Raw genomic sequence first — 24,851 nt, 5'->3', positions numbered from 1 at the left:
AGAGCAGCAGTGGGCAGGTGTGTGTGTGCAGGTGCACGTGTGCAGGTGCACCTGTGCAGGTGCGTGTGTGCGGGTTCCATACGGGTTCCAGTACGGGTGTGGGCGCAGCTGTGCACAGGCCACGTGCCCCAGGGCCCGGCCCAGCCACGGGCTGACCCCGCTGGCCTCAGAGGTCTCACCTTTTTGGCTTCTGCCCTGTGTCCGAGTTTCCCAGGCTGGGGCAATGTGGACACGGTGAAGTCGCTCGGGTCCTCACAGTCCCGAATCTTCGACTCCTTCAGTAGGGAATCCAGTTTCCTCTTGGCAATGTTTTCCACGCGTTTCCGATTGGTGGAGCCCTGCAGAAGCCAGCCAGCCAGGCCTCAGCCTCGGTGCTCAGCCATGCGGGCAGCAGTGGCGACAGCCCCTGGGGTCTCGGGCAGGGCCGCAGGGGCCTGCTGGGAGTGGGGCCAGCGCCACCCCACCTAGACTGACACCCGCGCTGGCCACCGACTCCTACCTGTGTCCCGCTGCTGGTCCTCACGCCATCTGCCTCTCAGGATGCGGTTTGCCCCCAGGACCACAGACAGTGCTGAGCAGGTCCTGGGCCCAGGCCTGTCCACCCTGACACCTGCCTCCCCAGGCTGCACAGTGCTGCCCATAGGGCCCAGCAGACCACTCATCGGCGCCCGGCAGCCACTCTGGGCTCTGAGAGCCGCTTAGGAGCTCAGGATCTGGGAACCCCCCCGCCACCAGCCACTATGTGCCTCGAGGAGATGGATGGGGGTGGGCGCAGCCCGCCTGGTGGGCCGGTGCCAGGGGCTGGCCTGGGGAGCCTCCGGGCGCCCTCACTGTCTGAGACAGCCCCCAGTGTGGCCTTGACAAACCTGGACTCCTCCAGGCAGGGCCCAGGGTACGCCCAGGCCAGAGTGGGTGCGAGGTGCGCATCACAGAGAGGGGGTTTACCTCGCCTGCGGCCCAGCAGAGACCAGGCAGGCACACCCAAAGCAGGACGGGTCTGCTGCCTCAGGGCTTTCTAAAACAATCAGCCCGTCTGGCCGGGAACGCTCCTGCACAGCGATTTTCCCACCCGATGGCCCCTCAGGGAGAAATAATGCCTTTACAGCGCCCAGAGGAGGGAAGATGCTAACTAGAGAGCCCCTCCAGCTCTTTGCTGCTGACTCCACAGCCCGGAGCGCAGTTCCCAGCCCCGGCCCAGCAGCTCGGAGCTCCTGACAGAGCGGGGGACGCAGGCAGGGGCCCCAGGCCCAGGCCCAGTGCATGCCCAGCAGTCTGGCAGCTAGCAAATCACCCTCAGAATCTGCCCAGTGGCCCTCGCCTGGCCTTGCCACAGCTCCCCTGCCCTCAAGGAGGCCCCGCCCCCACTCACATCCCCATCGAGGAGCTTGCAGTCATCGTCAATCTCATCTGCGCTGTCCTCGTCAGACACCTCGCCCTCCTCAGCATCCTCGCTGATGTTGGAGGGCAGCTTCTTGCCCTGGGGGAGGAGGTGGGCCGTGGGAGGGGCCCTACAGGAAGTGCGGGAGCAGCGGCAAAGGGTAGGAGCCTTTGCCAAGCTTCCCTGTGGATCTCAGGCCGGGGCAGGGCGAGCCCACACCTCCCTACGGCAGGAAGGGAAACGCCAGGAGTGCGGAGGAGGGCCCCAGACTGAGTGGTCACCGTGGGAGACTGAAGACAGGCCAGGGGCAGGGCTTGCCCTGATCCCTCAAATCTACCACAGGTCGTGTGGAACCCTAGCCTGGCTGGAGCAAGGTCCTGCGCCTGACCTGACCCCAGGTCCCCAGTCAGAGGTCAGAGGCTCAGCCCCAGGAGGGGCAGGCAGGGGCTCACCTTCACCAAGATCTTGCCCTTGAGCATCTGTGGAGACGGTAGCATGGTGGCATCCTCACTGCTCACTGATGACAAGTCCAGCTTGTCCCCAAGGATGTCGGTCAGATACTGGGCCATCTTCTTCTGCTGGATGACACTGCAGTGGTTCTCAATGGACAGGATCACTGGATACCTGGCCCCAAGGTGGAAGGAGCAGGGTGAGGCCACCTGCACCACTGAATGAGGAGGGATCTTCACCAGGAGCCCGAGATAGAAGGGGCTGCCAGCCACTCTGGGAGGGGGCTATCATGGCTTTCAAAAGCAACTGAGTGTGTGGGAAAGAAGCTGGGAGATCTTAGGGATGGGTGAAGAAGACATGCACTTCTCCCAGTAAGAAAAACAAAGGCAATAGAAACTCCGGGAAAAACAAAAGGAAACATTCAAGCAAGTCATGGTTTAAAAATGATGTGAACTAAAATGAGGCGCAACGTGGAACAATGGATCAACTGTGAGAAAGATAATCCCATTCACCTATTTACTGGAGACACTGTCCTGTGCATGGCCCTGGGGTCCCAACATCGGCCCCCCATAGCCTGGCACACACGATCTGGGGGGAACATCACTACTGCCTGCATGGTACAGGATGAGGAATGCAGTGCAGCATGGGGATTTTCATGATAACTTCTTCAATTATTTTTTCAGCCATGTATACATTTACTTGGGGTTTTGCCAAAAAGCAATGTGATCCTTTTAGAAAAGGTAAGTGACTCCAACCTACAAGTCATAAACTAGAGCAAGAGATGGGCGAGCCCCGTGATGCAGAGAGGCAGGGCATGGGGCAAAGGTGCTCGTCTCCCCATTTCTCAGGCAAGGGACTGAGGTCCGGGGGAACCCTGTGCCTGCGAAGATTGTGCTGGCAGGTAAGGCACAAGCCCCACCCTGAGACCCCAGCAGGCCCCTGGCTCCTCGACAGCTACAGGAGACCTGTGTGTCCCAGCCCCCTGCCCTGAGACGCCCCCCCTCACCAGCAATTCCAGAGGCCAGGCTCTCTCCCACTCCCAGAGCCTGGGCCGGATCCTCCTAGAGGGGCCTCTCTGTTTCTGTTTCTTAATTCAGCCTTGCTTCTCCTCCCTTCTTCATTCTTGGCCTCGCTGAGCAGACTTGGAGGTAACTAACAGTGAGGGAAGCCCATCTTCTATTTCCAGAAATGAAACTGGGTTCTGTCCCACAGGGTCTATAGCCACAGCAAACTGAGTCTGGATATAGCTTCTTAAGGGCAGCTCGTGCCAGAGCCACCATGTTGCAGGCATCATACCCCAGGGGTTGCCCCGACGTGGGTGTGGACGGGGGCTGCTGACACACACTCTGTATGGCCCCAGCTTGTCATGCTGTTACCCCAGCACCCATCACCTACCTTTCCCTGCCCTTCATCCTCAACAAGAAACCCAGTAACCAGCCCCTCGGCCACTACAGCCACTGCTTGCCCCAAAGGACATGGGGGAGGGGTGGGAAGAGCCCCTGGCGCCCCTCCCCACAACCCCCTGGGCCCGCCCCCCAGGCCCCACCACTCACTCGTTCTTGACGAAGGCATATTTGTTGATGGTTTCAATGACGTCTTTGAATAGGATCTTGGAGGTCAGGGTGTAGCCGTGGTGCACAATGGGCTCCCCATCAGGCCCATCCCAGCAGTCCACTGTCAGCAGGCAGACCTCGGTCAGCTCCAGGGGCCTGACCGCCAACCCCCAGAGACTCCCAGCCTGTGGACTCTAGTGGGAGGCAGCCCCTTGTTTCGGCAGGAGAAGCCTATCCCAGCCCCTGCCCAGAGACTCCAGAGGGCTCTTCAGGGCCGCCCCACCTCCCACAGGAGATGCCGGCCCACGGCCCAGGTCCAGCCCCCTGGGCTGACAGGGGGCGCAGGATCCCAGAGTCCCCAGCACTCACCCTCCACGCAGCGGCAGCCGGCCTGCAGGACCCAGGCATACATGTCTACCCTCGACTGGGACATGAGCTGGTCGCCCACGAGGTAGGTGTTGTGAGAGGAGGTGATGAAGTAGTGGCTCAGTGGCCGCGTCATGTCCTGGTGCACGTGGTGATGCTCTGGGTTGAAGATGTCGCCGGCGGGGCTCCGCGTGTAGTTGGTGAAGCCTGCCGAGGGAACATAGCGGGACGCAAAAGGGCTCAGCCCCTGTATGTCGGTCCTACCGCCGGGCTCATCCCAGGACCCCCGCCCCCACGCCACGTGGATTGGCACACAGGCCGCCCATCAGCGCCCCGCGGGCCCGGCAGGAAGGCTGGCCCAGCGCGCGCCCACTCACCATCAATGCCCATCGCCCCCTTCCTCTTGTTCTCTGGGCAGGGCTCAAACTGCTCAATGATGTCGCGGCAGCTCTCAAGAGTCACACCCGTCATCTAGGCCAGAGCAGGGGCCTGAGCCCAGGCTGGCCCATCTCTGGCCGGGGCCAGCCCCAGGTAGCCCCTCGCTCCGCTCCAGAACGGCCACCGCCTTCCGCCTGCTCTCTGACCACTGTACCGCATGGGGCTGACCACAGAAGGCTGAGGCTCTGGTCGCTGCAGCGTGCTACCCGCTCTGGGGGCTCACTGGCCACCCTCATTGTCACCGGAGACTCAGGGGCCAGCAGACTACCAGTGGGTCACATGGCTTTGGAAGAGCTGGCGCTACTGCGGTCCTCGGCAGGGGAGGGGTCTTTGGCCTCCTCGGCTGGGCCACCCCCCACCCCGCTGTGTGAGGGGTCCTGAGAACCGTGGACCAGGGTGGGCCGGCAGGGAGCAGGCCTGGTGGGAGAAGGCGCAGGAGAGCCCGGCCCCACGTCCCACCTTGGAAGAGCCCGGGGGGCTCTCCTGGCCCCCTGCTGCCTGCCCAAGTCCCTGGCGAGAAGGCTGCGTGTGGCAGCCAAGGCCGCAGCGGCTGTGCCCATCTGCGCGCCAGAGGCTGAGCGACCTCCCAGGGCCCCGAGTGCAGCCCAGGCCGGGACCCCCCAGCTCCCGGAGGCAGGCCCACCAACGGGGCCTCCTGGCCAACCCCAGGAATGAGGGGGTGGGTATGGGCAGTGGAGGCAGAAGGGCAAATGAGGCCAGAGCTCGGAGCAGCTGTGGCCCCCAGAGGTCCAGAGTCCAGGGGTCAGAGCTCCAGCCACCCAGCTGGTGGACAGCTTTGGCCCCAGACTGTGGGGGTAGTTCTGCAAAGCTTAGGGCGAAGGTCAGGGAGCAACGGGTGGGTCAGTTCTGCCCGTCCCAAACCAAGCCACATTCCTTCTCCCCACCCTGGGCACACCAGCTGTTGGGACAGAGGGCCCCAGCCGCACTCCAGTGGCCAGGCTGGGAGCGAGTTGCCCTGAGCATCTCCCACCTGGGCAAGCCCCCAGTGCTCCCACCAGCACGACTGGGGGGAGGCAGGTGGGCTGCCACAGGAACAGAGTCCCAGAAGACTGAGGGACCTTGAAAGCACATTCTGGGGAGACAGCCCCTGAGTCATGCCCTGGGTTTGGTGCGGCCTCGTGGGGCCCTGGTGAGGGCAGGTCCCGGACAGACAGCACCCAGACCAGCCTGGGTCCCGCAGCGTCCAGCCGCTGCTCCCAATGCCCAGCACCCAGCCCTGCCCAGGGGCCCAGGAGCAGCCGTGGAGGCGAAAGGAGCGGTGGAGGGCCCTGAGCAGTCCCCTGAGGCTGTCTGGTCCCAGAGACAGCGGGGGGCCTGAAGGTTGCCCCCAAATTCCACTCTCACCCAAAAGTGGGTCAGTCAGGGTCCCAGGAGTTACTCCCTCTCAGCCTGGGGGTGGGGCCGCACGCTGTCTGAGGTCTGAGCATGCCTCCCCTCCCCCACCACAGACTGCCAGCCTCCGTCCACCGGAATGGGCAGGACCTGGTCACTGCCCAGGCCCAGGCCAAGAGAGGCAGAGCCCAGGGAGCAGCTCGGAGTCGAGGGAAATAGACAGGACACCCTGCCAGCCCCCAGAGCCCTCTGTGTGTCTGCTGGACAAGCGTTTGAGGGGAGTGGGCCCAGGGCTCTGGGTGTGAGCTGGGCCCCCGTGGCAGGACCTGGTGGAAAGGCTGGGCCATGGAACCCTGGTCCCAGGAGATGCTCAACACTAAAACAGGACCATGGGCTCCCCTCTGGAAGCTCCAGGGGGCCACGGTCAGGCTGGGCCACCCACCTTCCCCACCTGCTTGTGGCTCCTGTGGGACACACCCTGGAACGGGCTGGCGGGGCCGCAACGGGCAGCAAGGCAGGTCCGGTAAGGGGACCTCGAGTGCCAGGCTGGTGTCCACCCTTCCCCCAGCCCTCAGCCACACCACAGACGGATGCAAGTGCCCAAATGAGGTGAGGCCACGTCCCCCAGGACCACCGCTCCTGCTGGGGAGCCCGCACCTTCTGCTCCACCTCCAGGAAGCGCTGCAGGTCGGCGGCATCCAGGTGGTCCTTGTGGCCGCTGTGGGCCAGCATGAGCAGGTAGAGGTCCCGGCGGGTGGACATCGCCTTGTAGAAGGCGCAGAACTCCTCGAAGCCCAGCGCCCCCTGCTGGTCGTCCGTGTCCGCTTCCTGTAAGGGGAGGCCTCTGGGTCCCCAAGTGTCCCACCTTGGGCCCCGACCACGAGGGGGCCTCCGGTCCACCCTGAGTCACGTTGCCCCCGCCCCTTGCCAATGTCACTACCCATGTTGTGGGTTCATGGGTACTCGCCAAGCCCCGCAGTGCCGTCTTCACTGGGCTCCCCTCCGACTCTCCCACCAAGAAGCCACTGAGTGACCTGCTAACACAGACCCCACCTGCCTGCCTCCAAGCCTCCCAAGGGCAACCTGCATCTGAAGCCGGAAGGCCACAGCCAGCCCCATGTCCCCGACCCCAGAGAGGCTCCCCGGAAGGCTGGCCCTGGCTGGTGCTCCTGGCCGCCATCTTTGCCCCGCATTGTGGCCTGGCACTGAGGTGGGCACCCAGCAGGACCCCAGCGTCTCACTCCAGGGCCAGAGTGCCCTCTCCAGGTGCCCGTGCTGAGGCTGGGACAGGGTCAGGTGGTAGGAGGGGCTAGCCCACAGCCACCTGCTCCAGGGCCCAGCAGAGGCCAGACGAGGACCCCAGTGTCCATTCCAGGTTTGAGGGCAGCCCTGTGTCCAAGAGCTGGCAGGATGGACAGGGCAGGGCCCTCACTGAGGGTCAAGGGCTCTTTGGGACAGAACCGGGCTGGTAGCCCTCCCCAGAGGCCGTGGCTGGAGCTGGGCAGAGATGCCCGCAGGCCGCCCCGACCTCCCACTGGGCTCTGCGGGCGGCACGTCCGAGGCGGCGACTCAAAATGCTCTGTGATGAGAGGCCCCCAGGAGCCCAAGAGGACGGACCTGGCCCCTCAGCCCCAGAAACACCCTCCACAGGCTCTGCGCTCTTCTCCCCACAAGGGAGACCGCCACGGCTGAAAGCACCCACCGGCCGGAGCCGCTCCGCTGAGCTGGGCTCAGAGCCGGCCCAGGGCACCCACTAGGGTGAGGGCCAGGGCCAGGCCGGGCCACGCCTCCCCCGCACTGGGGTTTTAGACTTAACGAAATTACGCCCTTTTGCCCACCACAGTGACCTCTCCTTTGATTAGGCAGCTCAAGGCAGGGGGAACGATACTGAGATCTCTCGACAATAAAACTGATGCTAATTATCAGAGCCACTCGGCCGGCTGGAGGTCTGCCCTGCGTCCCTGGGCTCCAGAGTGTCTGCAGGGGGCAGCCATGCCCACGGGCAGGGAGGCCTAGGCACCTGGGGCCACCGGGGACAACGGCTGCCTGGGGTCTGGGGTCAGGAGCTCCTGGCCAACAGGCCCTTGCTCGCGCCTCTCGGGGGCCGGCTCTGAGCCGGCCCGCCTGCAGGACCCAGAGGCCTCCTCCAGGTGGCCTGGATGCAGCCCAGACGCAGCCAGGCCCGGAGCTGGTCAGAGGGCTTTGGGGGAGCCCCCCGAGCCTAGACGGCGCACGAGAAAGAAGTCCAGCCTCCTTACAGGAGGGGCAGGGGCTTCCCAGGGCTCCCGGCCGGGGGCATTTTCTTTCTTTTTTTTTTTCCACGCTATGTATTTTCTAATACCTTTACTGTGGCATGATTCCTGCAGAGTAAACTGCACGTAATTCAGATGTACAACTTGATGCGTCTCGATAGACGTCTGCACCAGTGAAACCACCAGCACGGTCAAGACTCCATCACTAACACTTCCACCACTTTTGGGGAGGGGGCAGGAGGGAGGTAACTAGGGTTATTCATTTTCCCCTCTTTTCTAGATAGCAGTGCTGGGGATTGAGCCCAGGACCTCGTGCGTGCTACCGCTGAGCTACACCCACCCCAAGGGGGCATGTTCAAGCCAGGACTTCACAGCGGACCTTCAGGCCCCAGGAGGCAGCAAGCACTCACACCCTCTCTGTGAGGGGCCCTCATCTCTCGTCCTGCCTCCGAGGGTCATCTGAGCCCCGGGTCCTAAGCCAGCCTATTGCCCGGCACAGCCTCACGGGCCTGGAAGGGGCTGCTGACCCCACAGCTGCCCTTGGAGGCAGGGGAGGCAGGCAACTGGTGGGCTGCTCTGTGAGCCTGAGCCGTCTGCCTGATCCTCACTGCCCAGACAGGCTCTGCCCCCTGGGGCCTCCAGGAGGGGCCCTGCGAGCCCCCAGCCCAGTCCTGCTGCAGCAGTCTGAGAGCATCCTGCTCCTCCGCACAGCCCACCGTGCGCACACAGACCCGAGGCTCAGAGCAGCTGAGCATGACCTCCTGCCCGTCGTGAGAGCACAGGAGGGAGCCTCCAGGGGCCACGCCCGGTGGAGCAGTTGGCTGTGTGTGCAAGCGAGCGTGCGTGTGTGCATGTGTGCGCGTGCATGTGTGTGTGCGTGTGTGTGTGTCGGGGTGTGGGGCCTGGGTCATGCTCACGGAACACTCTTTCCAGGCAGCAGCAAGACAAGCGAGGACGGAGGGCAGGGTCTGCTGGCCCAGTCCCATGAACGGGGACCCGCTGACACAGCATCGCGCATCCCCCACCCCCGTCCCAGCAAGGGTTCCAGAACGAGACAAGCTGATCACAGACAGTAAGGGCTGCTGCTCAGCTTGCGGATGCATTTTCCTAGGTGCTCACACCAGGGTAGCTGGGGGCCAGAGGCTCCAGGGATGGGTAACTGGAGCTGCGGCCCACAGGGCAGGGCCGGTGCACCCCATGAAGGCTGGGCAGCTGTAGGAGGGGCGGGAGAGGGGTGCAGCCTCCTGTGGGTGGCTTCCCTCACTGACCCCGCGCCTGCCCAGACGGCCACTGGCCTGGGGAGGCCCTGGGAGCCGCTACAGTGGTGCCTGCACAGCTGCAAGAGGTGGCAACCTGGGGCATCCGACCGCCGCCCCCCAGAGGCCCAGGACGGCTGGCCGAGCTGCCTCCCCCGCCCCTCCTGCAGCTGGGACCGGGCCAGCCGCTCCTGGACGCACACACCTGCGCCCCGGGAGCCCACGCTTGCGCAGCGTCCCTGGGCCTGGGCCCCGGGCAGCCCCACCAGCCTCACCTTGAACATCTGCTTCACCCTCTGCCGGGGCAGGTTCACATTCAGCTTGTGCAGCAGCTGCAGGACCTCGCCGATGCTCAGACTGCCATCCCCGTTCTTGTCGGCCTCGTCAAACGTCTGCTTCAGCCACTTTGGGGCCAAGTTAGGGGCCAAAGAGGGTCCAGCAGGGCCGCCACCCACCTCTCCCTGGGCAGGAAAGAGCCCCTCCCCCAGATCCGTGGGCCAGCCAGGGCCGGGAGCCCCACCCGCGCTGGACGGGGGTGCCCGTCCTGGGGCCTGCCCTGCACCCAAGGATATTGGTCCCTGGTGCGCTGGCGGCGCGCCAGGCTGTCCTCGTCCCGGATGCCGGCCATGAGGTAGCGTAGGCCGGTGACCCAGGTGCGCGCCTCGTCCCTGCTGGGCGAGACCAGGTCCAGCGACTCCCGGTGGCTGCCGTGGTAGATGCTGAAGCAGCAGTTGGGGTCGAAGCTGCCGTCGGGGTGGCGCTGGAAGATCTCCGACTGCCGCCCCTCGCTCACCTCCTGGATGGAGTCGATGGAGACTGCGGGCGGGGCGGGAGCGGCACAGTCACAGCCTCCCCGGGGCCAGGCGTCCCCCAGCCGCGGCCCCGCGCTGTCACAGCAGCAGCTCAGCACAAACGCCCTCTGCCCCGCTCAGCCCATGGGCAGCAAGGCTGGTGCCCCCGGGGTCTCCCTTCCCGTGGGAGGCTGGGGTGCTGGGGAGGGGCGGCTCAAGGGGCCCACCAGGCAGGAGGAGGAAGAGATGCAAACCTGCTGGTGAGCCGCCTCTCCCCGCTCCACCCTGACCATCAGGTCTGCTCGCCCGCCCTTCGGGAATGTAAGACGGAGAGGAGCTGCCTCCCCCCGAGAGCCCCCCAGGTCCAGCTTCTGCATCCAGCCAGGCCTGCGGAGTGAGGCGGCCCAGACAAGCTAATTCCATCCGTCAAGCTCGGCCAGCGTGTCTATCCGTTCCGAGAAGACAATCACGGGCCGGCACGGCCGAGATCCAGTGGCCACCTCAGTAATGAACTCTGGCACCAGTGGGTGGGGGGCCAGGGTGCCGCAGAGTCCAGCTTTTGTGTGCACCAGCTCAGGCTCCATCAAGATTTTCATTAGAGGCCACAGCGCCTGGGGCGCGCAGAGCCTCCGTTCAGAAGCTGAATTTCCACGAGTAGATGAGCTCAAAAGGATGCTTCTAGGGTCTGCGCTCGTGCACATGGCAGGGCCCCTCGCAGATGTGCGGGCACGCGTGGCCAGCATCCTCCCTGGGAGGCAGGCAGCCTGGGCTCAGTACAGCCCGGACCCCCGCCCACACCCCGTGCGCGTCTCCCACGCCTCACTGGGGCAAGCTTGGCACCATTCTGGGCGTTACCGTGTCCAGTGCAACGACAGTGGGGCTTCCCCACCCGTGCAGTGGGGGGTGGCCTCCCCCTCTGTCCTCGGCCCCCACGACCCCCTCTCCGGGAGCTCCTGCCTCCCCTGCTCCCCCAGCCATGCAAAGCCCCCTTCCTGGAGCTGCCCTCTCCACCTCCCTGGGTGCACCGTGTGTTCATAGCAGGGAGGCAGGGGTTTTGGGCTCCAGATTAGGGGGAGCTGACAGTCAGGAAACAGCTGCCCCTACACCGTGTTCCTCCCTCTCAGGGACCCCTGGGCCAATCAGCTCTAAATTCCCAGCTGTCTCCCTCAGTCCCTCCTGCTGGTTTCTGCCCTATCACCCCACCCCCAGAGGAGCCTCCATGACCTCCACCCACCCGTCCCCTCTATGCGCCATCCTGTTTTCCTCATCACTCAACACGATGTGAAGTTATCCCACGTTAGGTGGTGTCGCCCACCTCACACTCAGAGACCAGCTTCATGTCGGCCAAGTTCCCTCAGGATGTCCAAGCCAGGAGCAGTGCTCAGCATGGAGCAGGCGCTCTGGCCGGGGGCACAGGGGCTCCTCCTTCCTGCCTGCACAGCACACGGCGGCTCCACCTCCCCGGGGCCCCAGGGCAGCCCCAGGCCCCTCCTCCAAGACACCCTCCCAGGGTGCTCCAGGGCGTGGCTCTCTCCTGGGCCTGTGGCGGCAGTACCCCTAGCAACCACGGGGCTGAGGCCCTGCCCGGGCACGCCTGAGTCTCTTCAGTCGCCAAAGCCAGAGGAAGGGAGGTAGGGTCCCTTCTCCCACCTATGAGGACTGCTCTGTGTCTCCTCCTGACCCGCAGGCCCCACCGCCTGGTCCTTGCACAAATCCTCACAGCTCAGGACACCCCTGCCATGCCCCTCCAGGCGCGCCCTGCAGCCTCCACAACCCTGCCAGCTGCTCGCACCCCAGGCGGCCTGGGCCAGCGTTGGGCCCCGAGGTCCCCCCCGCAGGGTGCCTGGCGGGGTCCCTCTCTCTGTTCAAGAGTGGTCTCACCTCCCCAGCATGATGAAGGTCCTTCGGCCTCTCAGCCCATCACAGGGCGCAGGAGCTGCTCAGTCTCCACCAAGCACCAGAGGGCCCTGCTAGGTGGGCAGCAGGGCCAGGGCCCTCCCCCACCCCTTTGTCCAGGGTCACCCTGGAGCTCCGAAGCCAGCTGAGCCCAAGTGCCAGGCCCGGAGCCAGCTGGAGACTCCCCTTCAGCTGCGCAGTGGCTGCTCTGGGAGGGACCCCTGCCCCCTGGTGCTGGCCTGGCCCCCCCGCCTCACCCCGCCCCCGAGCTCCCCACTCACTCTTGGCCTTCTCGTTCTTGCGGGAGGGCCGCCAGCGGATGCAGGAGCGATGCTCGTCCAGGAAATAGAAGCGGACCAGGCCCTTGGAGCTGCCCCGGAGCTTCACCATCTGCGTCCCCGCCTGCATGGCGCTCATGCACCGCTCCACTGCGGGCCCGAGGACCCCAGCACAGGGACAGACCAGCACAGGGACAGACAGACGGGGCACCCGTGAGCACTGCAGCCACTCCCCTGACTCACCGCAGCCTCATGCCCCCACCCCGCATGCTCAGGGGGGTGCAGAGACCACCCATCCACCCACCCCCCACCAGGGAACCAAACTCAGACCCCCAGGTGCCGGCTCAGGTCACACGTCAATCTGGGACCCCGCTCGAGGGCGAGTCCACACAGAGGGTCAGGCTGATTCTGCCCAGTTGGGCTCCTACCGCCTTCCCAACAGTCTGGGGCCTGAGGGCCAGGAGAGGTGCCAGCCGGGCCCCTGCTCCTCCCTGGCTCTGCCTGCTTTCAGAGGCCGTCCCACCCACCTTCCACCAGCATGACCTGCCCAAAGGCTATGACACACGGGAGGACACATGGACAGGGTGCAGAGCCGGCTCTCAGGAGCCGCTGCCTAACGAGGCCTCCGTGCCAGGCACAGCATGGGCTCGAGGGGGGTAGCAGGCAGGCGGCCCCCACGGCGCCCAGCCTGGCTTGCTGGCCCAGCCATAGGCTGCTCCTGGGAGCCCGCACCTGCTTCCTGTGGCGTCCTCAGGATAGCCGCCTTCCTCCCATGTGCCATAGGGGGACCCCACACACGTCCACCCCGGAGGCCATGGCCCCGTGCAAAGGCGTGGGTCTGGGAAGGTGCGGCACCTCAAATGTGCTCCAAGCCCAAACCCTTCCCCTTCATGCGCCCACCTGCCTTTCCCCCCAACCCTTCTGTGCATCCAGCCTCCCTGCAGCTTGCTCCCAGGTCCCAGTGGAGGGGGGTGCCCACCAGGACAGCAGCACCCGGGGCTGGAGAGGCTGCGGGGTCTGGAAGTCCAGGCCAGGGTCAGCGGACTGGGCCCAGGCACATTTCCATCCTGGCCCCATCGGACCCTTCACAACTGCCGCAGAAAGCGCAGGGCACACGTAGTGAACAGTAATAAAACCCACGAGGTCCCCCAGTGAGGGACCCTCAGGCAGTGCTCGCCGCCCACGGGCAGCGCCAGCCTCGGGGATCAGTCAGTGAGGACTTCTCGGAGGAAGCCAATCCCTGACCTTGAACTGCAGACACTGCGGAGGGTGGGGGCAGCGCAGGGAGTGGTACCCAGGGAGGCTGGGCTCCACGGGAGACTTCGGGAGGTAAGGACCCAGCACCATGGGACGCAGGCAGCAGGAGGGAGGGGTGAGGCAGGAGACAGGGCAGAGCCAGGCCCCAGAGGCCTGGAACAAGATTCCGGAAGGTGGCACCTGGACCAGGCCCCATCTGCCAGCTGGAACAGAGGCCCGGCGGGGCAGGAGGATAGACCCGAACGGGCCTTCTGTGGGCCGCCCCCGCCCCCCAAGACAGACATGCCACCCTCCCATCACCTGCCGGAGTCTCACAGCAGCCAAGGGCAGTCTGCCTGCCTCGAAGGGCCATCACGTGCTGGCCTCACCCCACCTGGGCTGAAGGTGCCACTGCCCCCAAAGAACCAGAAACCCCCCTCAGAGAAAGCTCTGGAGCTGCCTGACGGCCCCCAGCACATCCACCGGGGCCCCACCCGCACCCCCCTTCCCCTCGACTCCTTCACCCCCTCCTTCCCCACTGCCCGGCTGGGGTTCTGCCTCCAGGCCGAGTCAGGGTCAGAGACGCAGGCATGGGGATGCTGCTGGGACCCCATGACCCCACAGGGAAACCTGAGGGGTCAGGAGGTTACAGGTTTGAGTGGGGGGTTGGGTGAAAGCCCCTGGGACCTGCACACCCCCAGGAGCAGCCCCCACCCACCTGGTCCTGTGACCCTGGGGCTGGGTGGGGCTCTGGCCAGGGAGGATCAGGCCAGTCCCTGTCCCAGATGACCGGGCAGGCCAGCCCCCTTACCTAGTGGGCCAAGCTGCCACCGCGGGGACACAGCCACGCTCCCGCTGACCCAGAGGAAGGCCTCTGCCAGGCAGGCCACTGTTCCCTTGGTCCGGCTGGGGATAAACGGCCAGAGGACGGACATGCCTCGATGATGGCCAAGGGTGTGCTCCCGGAGGCCAGAGAGGGCCAGCACCCCCCACCCCACCTCAGCAGCAGATCAGCCAGGGGAGGGCAGTCCCCTTCTCTCCTCTGCTTCTTCCTCCCCTTCACTTCCCTCTGAGGCCCCCGAAGGGCTGCTCCCAGGCCCCTCTGGCATTGGCCCAACTGTCACCTGCTGTCCCAAACGGCCCCCAGGCCAGTCCACCCGCCCACGCAGCCGGGCCACAGGGGGGTCCCAGCAGAAGCAGCATCCCAGGCTCTGGAGGCGGGGGAGCCGCAGTGCCGCAGCCAGCCCCGCCCATCCTTTGCCCAACCCCCTGCATTAATCCAGCCTGGACCCAGCCCAGCTGGCCAGAGGATTTAGGCCAAGGGAACTCCCAGCTGGGGACCAGGAGGGCACTGGGCAGGTGGCAGTGTCGTCCAAGGCCCCAGGCCACCAGCCCCCACACCCCGGCTGAGTAACGACAGGCTGGACAGATGGGTGGCCTCCCTGAGGACCCAAAGAGCACATCTGTGAGGCCTGGAGAGACGGTTCTCATGGGACCCCATTGGGGGCGGCCTCCCCACCATCCTCTCCACACTGATGCCCTGCACCATCGCCGCCCAAGCCCCAGAAGAAGCCTCTGCTCTCACCCCACCTCTGCAGTACTCACGGGGAGCTCTGAGTGGTCTCCTGAAGACCCTGTGGGCCAGGAGTTGAGACAGAGCAGCAGTATCCTGCCCTCCCGCCCCCGCTCCCCGTGGGCTGGAGACCTGGAGCCGAGTTGGGGTGGGGCTGCCTGGCCAGGCCTGTCTGACCCAGGGAGGACCCAGGCCACGCTGCGCCCCTTTCGGCTGTGACTCCCGGCACTGGCTGAAGTGTGCGGGTCCCCCAAGCCTGGGGGTAGCCATGCCTGCCTCCCTCATCCAGCCCCAGGACCCGGACAGGTAGCTGCAGCCCCCAGACTCTGCTGTTCATCGCAGAATGCTGCCCCCAGGGGCTGGGCTGGCCTGGGCCCACTGCCCTCCTCATGACTGACCGGGCCTGGAGGAAGAGGACCGGACCCAGGGTGGATGTGCCCGCTTCCAGCAAACCAGACACAAGGTCCAGTCAAGGCCACACCAGCTAAGGCCCACACAAGGGCAGCTGAGGGCAGCAGAGCCCAGAAGGAGCCGTCTGCCCCGTGGGCAGCTCTGGGGCAAGCAGGAGAGACAGAGAGGGTGATAACACCCTCCTCCCGTGGGCCAGGGGCCGCTGGGTATCCCAGGCTCCCAGGGAAGGCCTGCCTGGCATACAGTGACCCAAGGCCGGAGGGGCAGGACCCCACCCCAGCCACAGCAACTGGCAGCAGCAAGGACGGGGACCTTGTCCCCAGAAACTCAGGGTCCTCCTGCCACTGAGCCCACGAGCCCCCAGCCCCCCGGAGCCCCCTCCCAAGCACCGCAGGCACAGCACAGGTCCCTGTGTCCCCAGCAGCCCGTAGCGGTGCTGGGCTTGCAAGCCCTCATCCTCATGCCATGAATCCCACTGCTCCCGGGCTGTGCTGAGACAGGGGCAGTCACCTTGCCCTCCCCAGTGCAGAGGGGAGGGGCGGGGGCCCAGGCCACAGAGCCAGGGACGGGAGGCACCAGAGGCCGGCAGCCTGGGACACTGGCTGAGGTCCCAGGTCAGGGAGGGAGGTGGCAGCAGGCTCTCAGGGGACAGCGATAGGCCGCCTGGGCTGACCACGAGGACCAGGCCCCAGCGGCCAGGCCCGCTGTGACGGACTCAAAGCCAAGCGCCAGAACCCAGTTAAGAGCCTCTGCCCAAGAGGCACTGGTCGGCCCCTCGCAGAGGCAGTCCTACTTGGGAGCTTCTCGCCTCTGGAACGGGAAAGGGGAAGGAGTCCCAGGTGTCCTCAGGAAGATGGGGCCTGCCGGCACCCCTTGCCTTGGGGGTTCTGGAGGGAGGGAGACCCAGACACCCCAGGGGAGCAACAGGACCAGCCCAGAGCCAGGAGGCAGGTCCAGGGACAGGCCTGGCTGAGGCCCGATGGCGCACACTCTCAGTGCCCTGGGCCGGGCGTGACTCCACCCCTCCTGAGCGGCTGATCCTCCTGTGGTCACTGCCCCCATCCTCTAGGCGGCCCTGGGCCATTCCCTCCTGCACCAAAGCCTGCAGCTCCTCCAAACCAGCTCCCAGCTGGTCACACCGTTCTTCTCCCCTGCACCCTCCACCCATAGCTGGCTCCACTCGGGGTATGCTTACCTCCCACCCCCAAAGCCCCCTCCTCAGGTCACACCCTTGGGCTCTCAGCCATCAGACAGGGAGCCTTGAGTGCCCCCATCTGCCAGGGCAGGGGCTCTGGGAGGGGACACAGATTGAGGGGGCCGGGCCCCGGTACCCCAGACTCCCTGAGTGCTCCAAAGATGCCCAGGCTGTAATCCTCTGCTGACCAGGCAGATGAGGTTCCAGCTAATCCGGCCTGACCCAGGGCTCTGCTGGTGGGGCCCCTCCACTGCCCAGGGGACCCAGGTGACCCACAGCCCCCTCTGACTCCCCATGAGACAAGTGGGCAGAGAACTGTAGCCACTGTACAAAGCCGGCCCCAGGACCTGGGGACACTGGGAGGGGACACTTGGTGTGGGGGGTGATCTGTGCCACCCCCTGGTGCAGCTGAGCACACTGGGTCAGAGACCACACCCCAGGTAATCGCCAAGCTGGGCTTGAACCCATGACAGGCCCCAAGCCTGCAGGGCTCAGCCCTCAGACCAGGAGGCAACTGCACCCTGCCTGCCTGCTCTCCCGAGCTCCCACCCCCTCTTCCAGGACAGCTGCTGACAGTCCCGGGCCTGGAGCAGGTGCAGGAGCAGGTGCAGGGGCAGCAGCACCAGAAGCACAGAGCGAGGGGAGGTGGGGGGCAGGGGAGGTGGGAGGGAGCGTGGGGAGGTGGGGGGGAGCATGGGGAGGTGGGGGAGCACGGGGAGGTGGGGGGAGGGCAGGGAGGTGGGGGGAACATGGTGAGGTGGGGGGCAGGGCGCACCCCAGCCTCCCATCCCCCACCAGCTCCCCAAAGGCACCAGGCCAGCCATACCAGCTAGCACCCCCACAGCTACACGTGGTCGCAGGAGCCAGCCCCACCCTCCACCCCTTCAGAGTCACACTGGGGGCCCAGGTCCCAGGACCTGAGAAACCCCTCACCCTGGGGCTGCCTGAAAGCAGACCCTCTGACGCCTGGAAGGAGAAGGGCTTAGCCCCACCCCTGCCCCATAATGGGGTCACAGATGCGGCCTGGGGACACCTTTCACACCTGGGCCAGGCTCACCCGACCCCTACGCCGGCAGGAGAGCCAACCAACCCCTACCCAACGCGCTCCCTACTGCTGGGGTCCCAGCACACTGCCCAGGGGAGGCTGCCCTGTCTCAGAAGGTCCCAGACCCCAGCTGTGGTCCATACCCTCGGGTAGGGAGCCTCTCTGCTGGAGCCCAGACGCCTGGTGCACTGCACTGGCCCTTGGGTGTGAGGGTGCTCAGGTGGAAATGGAGCAGCCGCCTCTGGCCTCTGGGCCCCCACAAGTCCCACCCTGACCGACAGGCCCAGACAGGAGGCTCGCCCTGCACTGGAACCACCGCGGGCCCCCAGACCAGGACAGGGAGCCAGCAGCCCTGGTCAGGAAGGAGTAGGGGGTCCCCAGGCCCCCATCTGCAGCTCCCCAGGCCTCTTCCTCCTCACGCGCGCCCGGCACACACCAGGGGCACCACCTGCAAGCCTCTCTGCAGCACTGCCCTCTCCTGGTCCTCTGTCTGGTGACCCTGAATTATTCCCTCAAGGCTCCTCGCTGCCGCTTGACGGGACCACATGTACACGTCTGCACGCTGTGTCACCCCCGGGGCACTCCTGGGTGGGGATGTCCCGTCCCATCCGGCTCTGCCCCTGCACTGCTGGGACCGGCCCCCGCAGCAGACACTTGAGGGTGAGCGAGCACAGGGCCAGGTCGCCAAGCTAGCCCCTGGAGGCGGCCCGAAGCCAGTGTCTGGCGTGGTTGTCACCAGCACTGCCACAGCAGGCCAGTTCTCCGGGGCTCAGCTGTCCAGGCAGCGCCAACACCTCCAGCTGCAGCCCCGGGGAGCCTGGTGTACAGAGGTGCCCAGCAGACAGGGAGCGCCACCTCCCGAGGCGGGGAGAGGGCACAGGGAGGCCCGTGGTGCTCTGACCCCACAGGGACACCCACAGAAGAGGCGCCTGGGACCCTCCTGGCATCGGCCCCCGCACCGTGGCAGAACCACTGACCCGGACAGCCTGGCCTCGTCTAGCCCCGTGCCTCAGTTCCCCGTCTGTCAGCAGGTGACCCCAGCCCCCTCACTCCTTCCTTCCCCAAGCTCTGCAGAGGATGGTGGCCACAGGACACAGGCAGCCACAGGACACGGGTGACCGCTGCTCCTAGGAGGAAGAGCCCTTGCAGTCGGAAGCCGGGCAGCACCAGCTTAATTTTGTTTTTACGGTAGAGATCGATCTTGTCCTAACGCAGCAGGCAGCGAGGGACAGCGGCAGCCAGCATCTCCGCCTCGCCCCCAAGGAAGGCTGGAAAATCAATTTAATCTTCCAACAAAACCCACAAATTACACCCACAGGCTTCCCAGTGCGAGCGCACACACACACACACACACACACACACACACACACACACACACGTGCGCGGACTTTCTAGGTGCTGCGGGCCCCTCCCCAGCAGGTGCACACGCCTTGTTCCCTCGCCCTTCATGGGACAAATGGGACAAACCAGCCTTCTCCTCTCCCTGCATGTCTGCCTCCAGCCCCTCCCTCCTCTGATACCTCTTTGCCTTCTCGAAGAAACTTCAAACGGGCCCTTCGGGGTTCACTTCACTTAGACCGGTCAGCAACAGTGGGACATCTGGGGCCCGAGGCTCTCTGGCCCTGTCCCCCAACTCTGTCCTGGCCACAGCCCCTCATGGGGACCTCAGCCCCTGTCAGCCTCCTCCCTGCTCTGCATCTCGGCTCTCTGCTGCAGGACCAGCTCGGCACACAGTGGGCGCTCAGACTGTGCTCCGGCAAACAGGAGGGGGGGGGGATAGACGCCCTGCCCCAGCCCCTGCGCCAGCTCCAGCACCCCCAGGCCTCGGCCCGGCCCTGGCAGCGCCTCCAGGAGGGAGGAGCAGGCCCACTCACATATGGTGGAGATTATTTAAACGTCTGGGAAGCTGCTCGTCCCCCCCGCACGTCTGGGTGCCTCCTCCCCAACTATTTTTATTTTATCAGGGAGTCTGAGTTGGCTCCCTCAAGCCCACCCCCTGGGCAAGACCCCAGGGTGGCTGTGCCTGGGGCCAGGGAGCGGGTGGGGCACAGGGGCCCAGGCCAGCCCGAGGGCAGGGCAGCAGAGCCAGAGCAGGGTGTGGCCGGGTCCCAGACAAGCCTGGGGGAGGGCTGAGGGCCAATGTGGGGGCAAGGAAGCAGCCGGGGAGGGAGACACCCCTCGCCAGGATGTGCCCTTTTCCTCCCGCGAGCCCTCTCCACGGGGCAGGCAGCTCGTCCTGCAGCGGGAGAGATCAGCATTTGGTGGGCAGGGGGCCTGGCCCCCCCCCCCGTATTGCCCAGCTCCGCAGTGAGGAGGGCCAGAGGGGGACCTGGGGGCCAGCAGACCAGGTTCTGCGCCACCCCTTCTCCTGGCCTGTGCCCCAGACCTCAGGGAGTCAGGGACTGAGTGTCCTAAAGGTGGGAGCCGACTCTCCATCCACCACCGACAGGCCAGCTGGCTGGGCCGGCACCGTCCACCAGCTCTCAGGAGCCCCCGGCCGCTCCTGCTCTGGGCAGGGATGGCAGCTGCCTGGCCCATCCCCAGCTGGTGGCAGGAGCCCCTGGCAGGATCAGCTGGAGGCAGGGCCAGCGGGGCCTCCCTGTCCACCACCCAGCAGAGCGAGATGGGACAGAAGCACCTGTGCTGGTTGCAGCCATCCACAGCTGTCCCAGGGGGCATGGGTGGACAGGAGGTTCTCTAAGGTAGGGGGGTCCAGTGTCCTGCATGGCCCCCTGGAGAAGCCCCTTCCCGTGCAGTGAGCCCCCATGCCATTACAGAGCCTTCTGAGCACCGCGGGGGGCCTGGGGTCCTCAGGACAGCAGGGTCCCAATAGTCAACATTCCTCTGCCCTCCCAGCAGAGCCCGGGGCCTCCTCGCACCAGCCCTAGCAGCCCCTACTCCTCAGTCACGCCCTACAGTCCTTGTGGGGAGTTCTCTGCAAGCTGCTGTCCGCGGCCTCCTGCCCTCCAAGATGCCCGGTCCACATGTTCCCGGGGCTCCGTCCCGGCTCCCGTGCTCACGTCTGTGCACTCACGGGTGGGGGCTGGGGAGGCGTGCCTGAGGGCCGATGTCCCCGCTTTGGAGGCAGGTGCCTTGCCTGTGCTGGGGACGGGCCCCAGGGAGCACCGGTGAGCACTGCGGAGGGAGAGAGGCTCACAGCGGTGCCACAGAGTGGGGATGCTTTCCTGAAAAGGCACCAGTTGGAGCCTGGCCTGCCTGTTGGGAGCAGCGGAGATTCCTGCAGGGCGGGCAGGGCAGCTCCGACGGAGGGGTCCTCGAGGTACTGGCACGTAGGCCCTGGCTCCACCCCACACCCACCCAGGCCAGCGTGGGAGGCCCGGCAGCAGCTGGTGGGGCTGGACGGCTGCTGGGCAGAGCAGGCACAGAGCCACAAGGAGATGAGAAACAGAAGAAGGCCGAGTCCCCTGGCCCGGCCCCTCCTCCCAGCCAGGGCAGCCGGCCACCTCGAGGCAGCTCCCCGGAGCCCTGGAGCCTCAGCGCAGAAAGGATGTTATGGAAAGTTGGGCCTCCTGAGGTTTCCCACACCTCGTGCAGGACCCCCACTCCCACCCAACCTGGGCCCTGGGCCAGCTGCCCAGCCCTGCCACCTGCCCTGTGGGGCCAGTGGGCCCTCCCTGGGTCTCCCCTTTGTGACGACCCCCCACGCCCACCACTGAGTCCCCTCCAGAGGAGCTGCCTGAACCAGCCCAGGTCACCTCTACCACAGGGGCCTGACCACCAGGGAGAGTTTCCGAAGGAAGCAGGGGCTTAGCTGATGGAGACTGGGGCCTGGGCCGGGCCAGCTCGTGCTCAGTGTGAAGGTGGGGCCACCCTAAGTCACCTAGAGGCCTGTCTGTGGGTCCCTGGATCTGAGCAGCCTGGGGGGACCCCAGGTCAGGGCGGGGGCTTCCTCACGGCTCCCAAGGACCTGCCTGCTGACGGAGCCTCCCCTAGGCACCGCCCCAGGACACCAAGCTTGAGGGGGTCCACAGGCCCCTGGTGCTGCTCAAGCAGGTGGGCTCTGGGGGCTGACTCCTCCCTTGGCCGACTGGCCAGCACGCAAAGCCCCATTCTGGGGTCCTCCACTCACACGGCCCTGGTGGGGGAGGGGGCCCTGGTCAAGGGCTGCCCAGGCAGGTGACTTTCTCTCTCCACAGGTCCCCAGGAGCCAGGGAAACAGGCCATCCTGGGGAGGGGTCAGCTGCCCCACCTGGAGGCCCACGCCCACTGGCCTTTCCCGCACAGGAAGTCCATCCAGCCGGAGGGAGCCCACGTATGCCGGGCCGGCAGCGAAGTCCCAGAAAGAAACAGGCATTTTGGATTACTCATCCCCTTCCTCAGTGCCCCTCCCACCGACAGCTCTCTGTGCACGGGGGGCCGGCCTTGGCACAGCGCAGGAGAGGGCCCCTCGCAGCCCCCCGTCCACCCCCTGCCCCAGGACAGGGGCACTTCCTGGCGGGGGCCCAGCCACTGTCTTTCCAGGAGAGAGGTGACAGAAGCGGCGAAACCATCACCATCAGCTCATTAGCTGTGCAGATGGAGGCCAGACCCAAGACTCCACTGTCTGCTCCGTCCTCAGCTGCACATTTGAGACTGCTCTCTCCCTGGGAGGGGCCGCCAGCACGCTCGTGCCAGCACAGGAGGGCCATGCCGCGTGCCTCCTCCCTGGAGACTGGCCGAGCCCCCCGCCCAGAGGATGGGGCGTGGAGGGTGGGCTCCCAGCTACTCCTGCTGCTGCCACCCACTCCCCTCCCAAGACCAGACTCTTCGCTCGCTGGCTGTGGACCCTGGCTGTGTCGACACTCCCCGGACCTTGGGGCTTTGAGGCATCCTGAACCCAGTGGTCCTGGCCGAGGCTGGGCTGGCCCCGGAATGCCGAGTCCACGGGGCTCTCTACAGGCCAGATTGGCAGGAACGGGCTGGGCCAGGCTCTGCCCAGGGACGACCCACCCATGTGAACGCTGCCCCGTACTAGGGACTGCAGTCGAGGAGTGGGTGCCCCCGTGGGGGCCTGAGCACGCAGCCAAGCCAGGAGTGTCTGCACCACCAGTCCTGTCTACACCTGCCACGCTGTCCTCCAGTCATAAAGGACATCTCAGCCGGGAGGGGTGGCCCGGGAGGGGACAGGCATTTCTGGAGCAGACACACGGGCCCGGCACACTCTTCTCACAGCCACCATATGAAGGCAAACTCATGCAATCCCTCTCTTCCACCAGAAGCTCAGAGAGGGCCAGTGCCTTGCTTGAGGTCACACCGCTCATCAGAGACACTGGCAGGGACCCATTCTCAGTCCATCCACCTAGCAATGATTTCCCTGCTCCCTACACATGCTCTCCAAGGCTCCCCAGTCCCTCCCTTGTGTCCACGTCAGTCAGAGAGCAGAACAAATCAGGTCCAGGACAACCAGGACTCAGACAAATTACCAGAAGCAGCTTCTACTGTCCTTGGAATCCCAGCCCTTAATCAGGAAGTTCTTCTGTTGTCTGGCCCAAGTTCCTCCTGCTGCAGCCACGCCGCTGGCCTCCCCTCCCAGCCCTGGTTCAGAGCAAGTGCTGCGCTGGGGGCAGACAGAGGCTGCCCCAGAGACGCTCTGCCCCATTCCATCCCTGCAGAATGGGGCCTTCTCGCACCCAAGCCCCTTGGTTTTGCTCAGGCCCCTGCTGACCTGTGAGCCCACCCAGGGCAGTGCCCAGGCCCCCAGGTCAGGATAGCGTGACAGATTTGAGCAAGAAATGGTCCACACCCCGGTGCCAGTGTTCAGCAAACAAGGGCAGGTCCCTCAGGGAGAGTGGATGCTGCCCTGTCCATGGTGCTGACAAAAGCTCCACCCGCCCTGGATGGGGATGAGGTGGACAGGCAAGCTCCCAGGGCCCCACAGGTGAGGACACCCCCAGATCTGACCCACCCACTGAGGCTGATGTCCGCTGGGGGCAGGCTGGTGGTCAGGGAACTGTCGGCTCTGCCGGGGCACCTCCTCCCGCCGCCCATCAGGATTGTCTCCACCCTTCTGAAGGAGATGCCAGCACAGGTAGGGGTGATGTGGGGGGGAGCTATGCAGGTGTTGATGGGAACGGGGTTGTCCTGGAGACCCCTGGGGGAGGGGGTCAAGCACTGCCCACGTGGGGTCAGTGGGTCACGGATGGGCAGCTCAGCACCTGGCCCTGGGCTCCCCGCAGAGGCAGTCACAGCCTCTTCCTCGAGCCCCTCCTGTTTCCCTTACCTTGGTCCCGGCTTAGCCCGCCGGGGTCCCCAGGCGCTTCCATGGCCCTTGGGCGCCACCCCCGCCACTACCTGCACAGCCTGAGGGGTCCCCGGGCGGCGTGCTGGCCCCGCGTGTCCCCGTGTCTGAGCCAGGTGCCCCTCGCACGGTGCCCATGCCCGATCAACACGCTGCTGAGCCTAGCCGCTGCTGCTGCTGCTGCCTGGACCGCCCCTCCCGTGGGAGCCCCGCCTGCCTTAACCCTTCGCTGCCACTGCTGCTGCCTCTGCCGCTGCAGGGCTGGGGCCCACGGAGGGTGAGGGTGGTGCATGCCGGGCAGGGGTGGGGAAGGGTGGTGGGGTTGGGGTGCAGGGGCAGGGGGATAGGAGGGCGCAGTGCTGTGCACTCCTCCAGCAGGGGCTCTGGCCACCAACCCCGGCCATCCCTGACCTCTCTCCCATCCTCCAGGTTGGCCTTTCTACCAGGAGACAAATGTCCCCCCAGACTGGCATCCCCCCACAACCACAGGGTCCCTCTGAGCATTGCACAAAGCCTCCCCCCAGCACATGGGCTGGATCCAGGACATCACCCAATCCCCAAGAAGGCTCAGCACTCCCAAGGTGGCTGTCCTGTTGGGGCAGGGGTGGGAGGTGACAGTGGGTGTCCAGGAGCTCCTGGTGACAGCCCAGCCCCTTGGCATCCAACTCCCTCTTGTGTTCCCTCCCTGCCTCCCACATGGCCTTCAGTGAGGGTCCTGCAGAAGCCTGTGGGGTCTGGGAGAATAGCCCCCCACCCCAGCACACTGCTGGGTCCTGCCCAGAGCCAAGCAGGGGGCAGAGTGCCTGGCAGCCCCCACCTGGTCCTGACCCCCAGCAAAGCCTGCCTCTCTCTGGCTGTGTTTGGGTTTGACCTGCTGTGTCCAGAATCTGAGGGAAGCAACATTTCCCAGATCAACAAGAGATCTCGGTCCCTGGGGTGCTGTTCTAAAAGCTGCCGCTTCTGCCGGAAGCCCCGTCTGGCAGGGCTGACCCACAGCCCAGAGGGTGGCCCAAGGAGGTGTACGGGGATGAGGGAGCCCAGTTTGGTGATGGGCAGGCAGGCGACAGGCCTGAACAGGAGGACCCAGGGCTCCTCAGAGCTCTCTGAGCTGCTGTCTCCCCAAGACGTGACTGCTTCTTGCC

General features: G+C 65.6%; 1 protein-coding gene across 5 annotated transcripts in view; it reads right to left on the bottom strand.

The window, feature by feature from the left end:
- The window catches only part of PLCH2 (phospholipase C eta 2), a 71,544-nt gene that overhangs the window by 12,622 nt on the left and 34,071 nt on the right, over positions 1–24,851 (bottom strand). For 3 of the 5 annotated variants that reach the window (XM_032494979.1, XM_032494980.1, XM_032494983.1), the window contains exons 3-12: positions 12,015–12,161; positions 9,619–9,862; positions 9,322–9,451; positions 6,196–6,366; positions 4,125–4,218; positions 3,751–3,954; positions 3,382–3,502; positions 1,831–2,002; positions 1,370–1,477; positions 180–338 (exon numbers count right to left, since the gene is read on the bottom strand). In XM_032494979.1, coding sequence (XP_032350870.1) covers positions 180–338; positions 1,370–1,477; positions 1,831–2,002; positions 3,382–3,502; positions 3,751–3,954; positions 4,125–4,218; positions 6,196–6,366; positions 9,322–9,451; positions 9,619–9,862; positions 12,015–12,161 — 1,550 coding nt within the window. The remainder of the gene's footprint in view (positions 1–179; positions 339–1,369; positions 1,478–1,830; positions 2,003–3,381; positions 3,503–3,750; positions 3,955–4,124; positions 4,219–6,195; positions 6,367–9,321; positions 9,452–9,618; positions 9,863–12,014; positions 12,162–24,851) is intronic. The other 2 variants (XM_032494982.1, XM_032494981.1) reach the window with 2 other exon arrangements.

This window comes from Camelus ferus, chromosome 13 (genome assembly GCF_009834535.1).
Source record: "Camelus ferus isolate YT-003-E chromosome 13, BCGSAC_Cfer_1.0, whole genome shotgun sequence".
Lineage (NCBI taxonomy): Eukaryota > Metazoa > Chordata > Mammalia > Artiodactyla > Camelidae > Camelus > Camelus ferus.
This window is presented reverse-complemented; position numbering and strand designations above follow the sequence as displayed.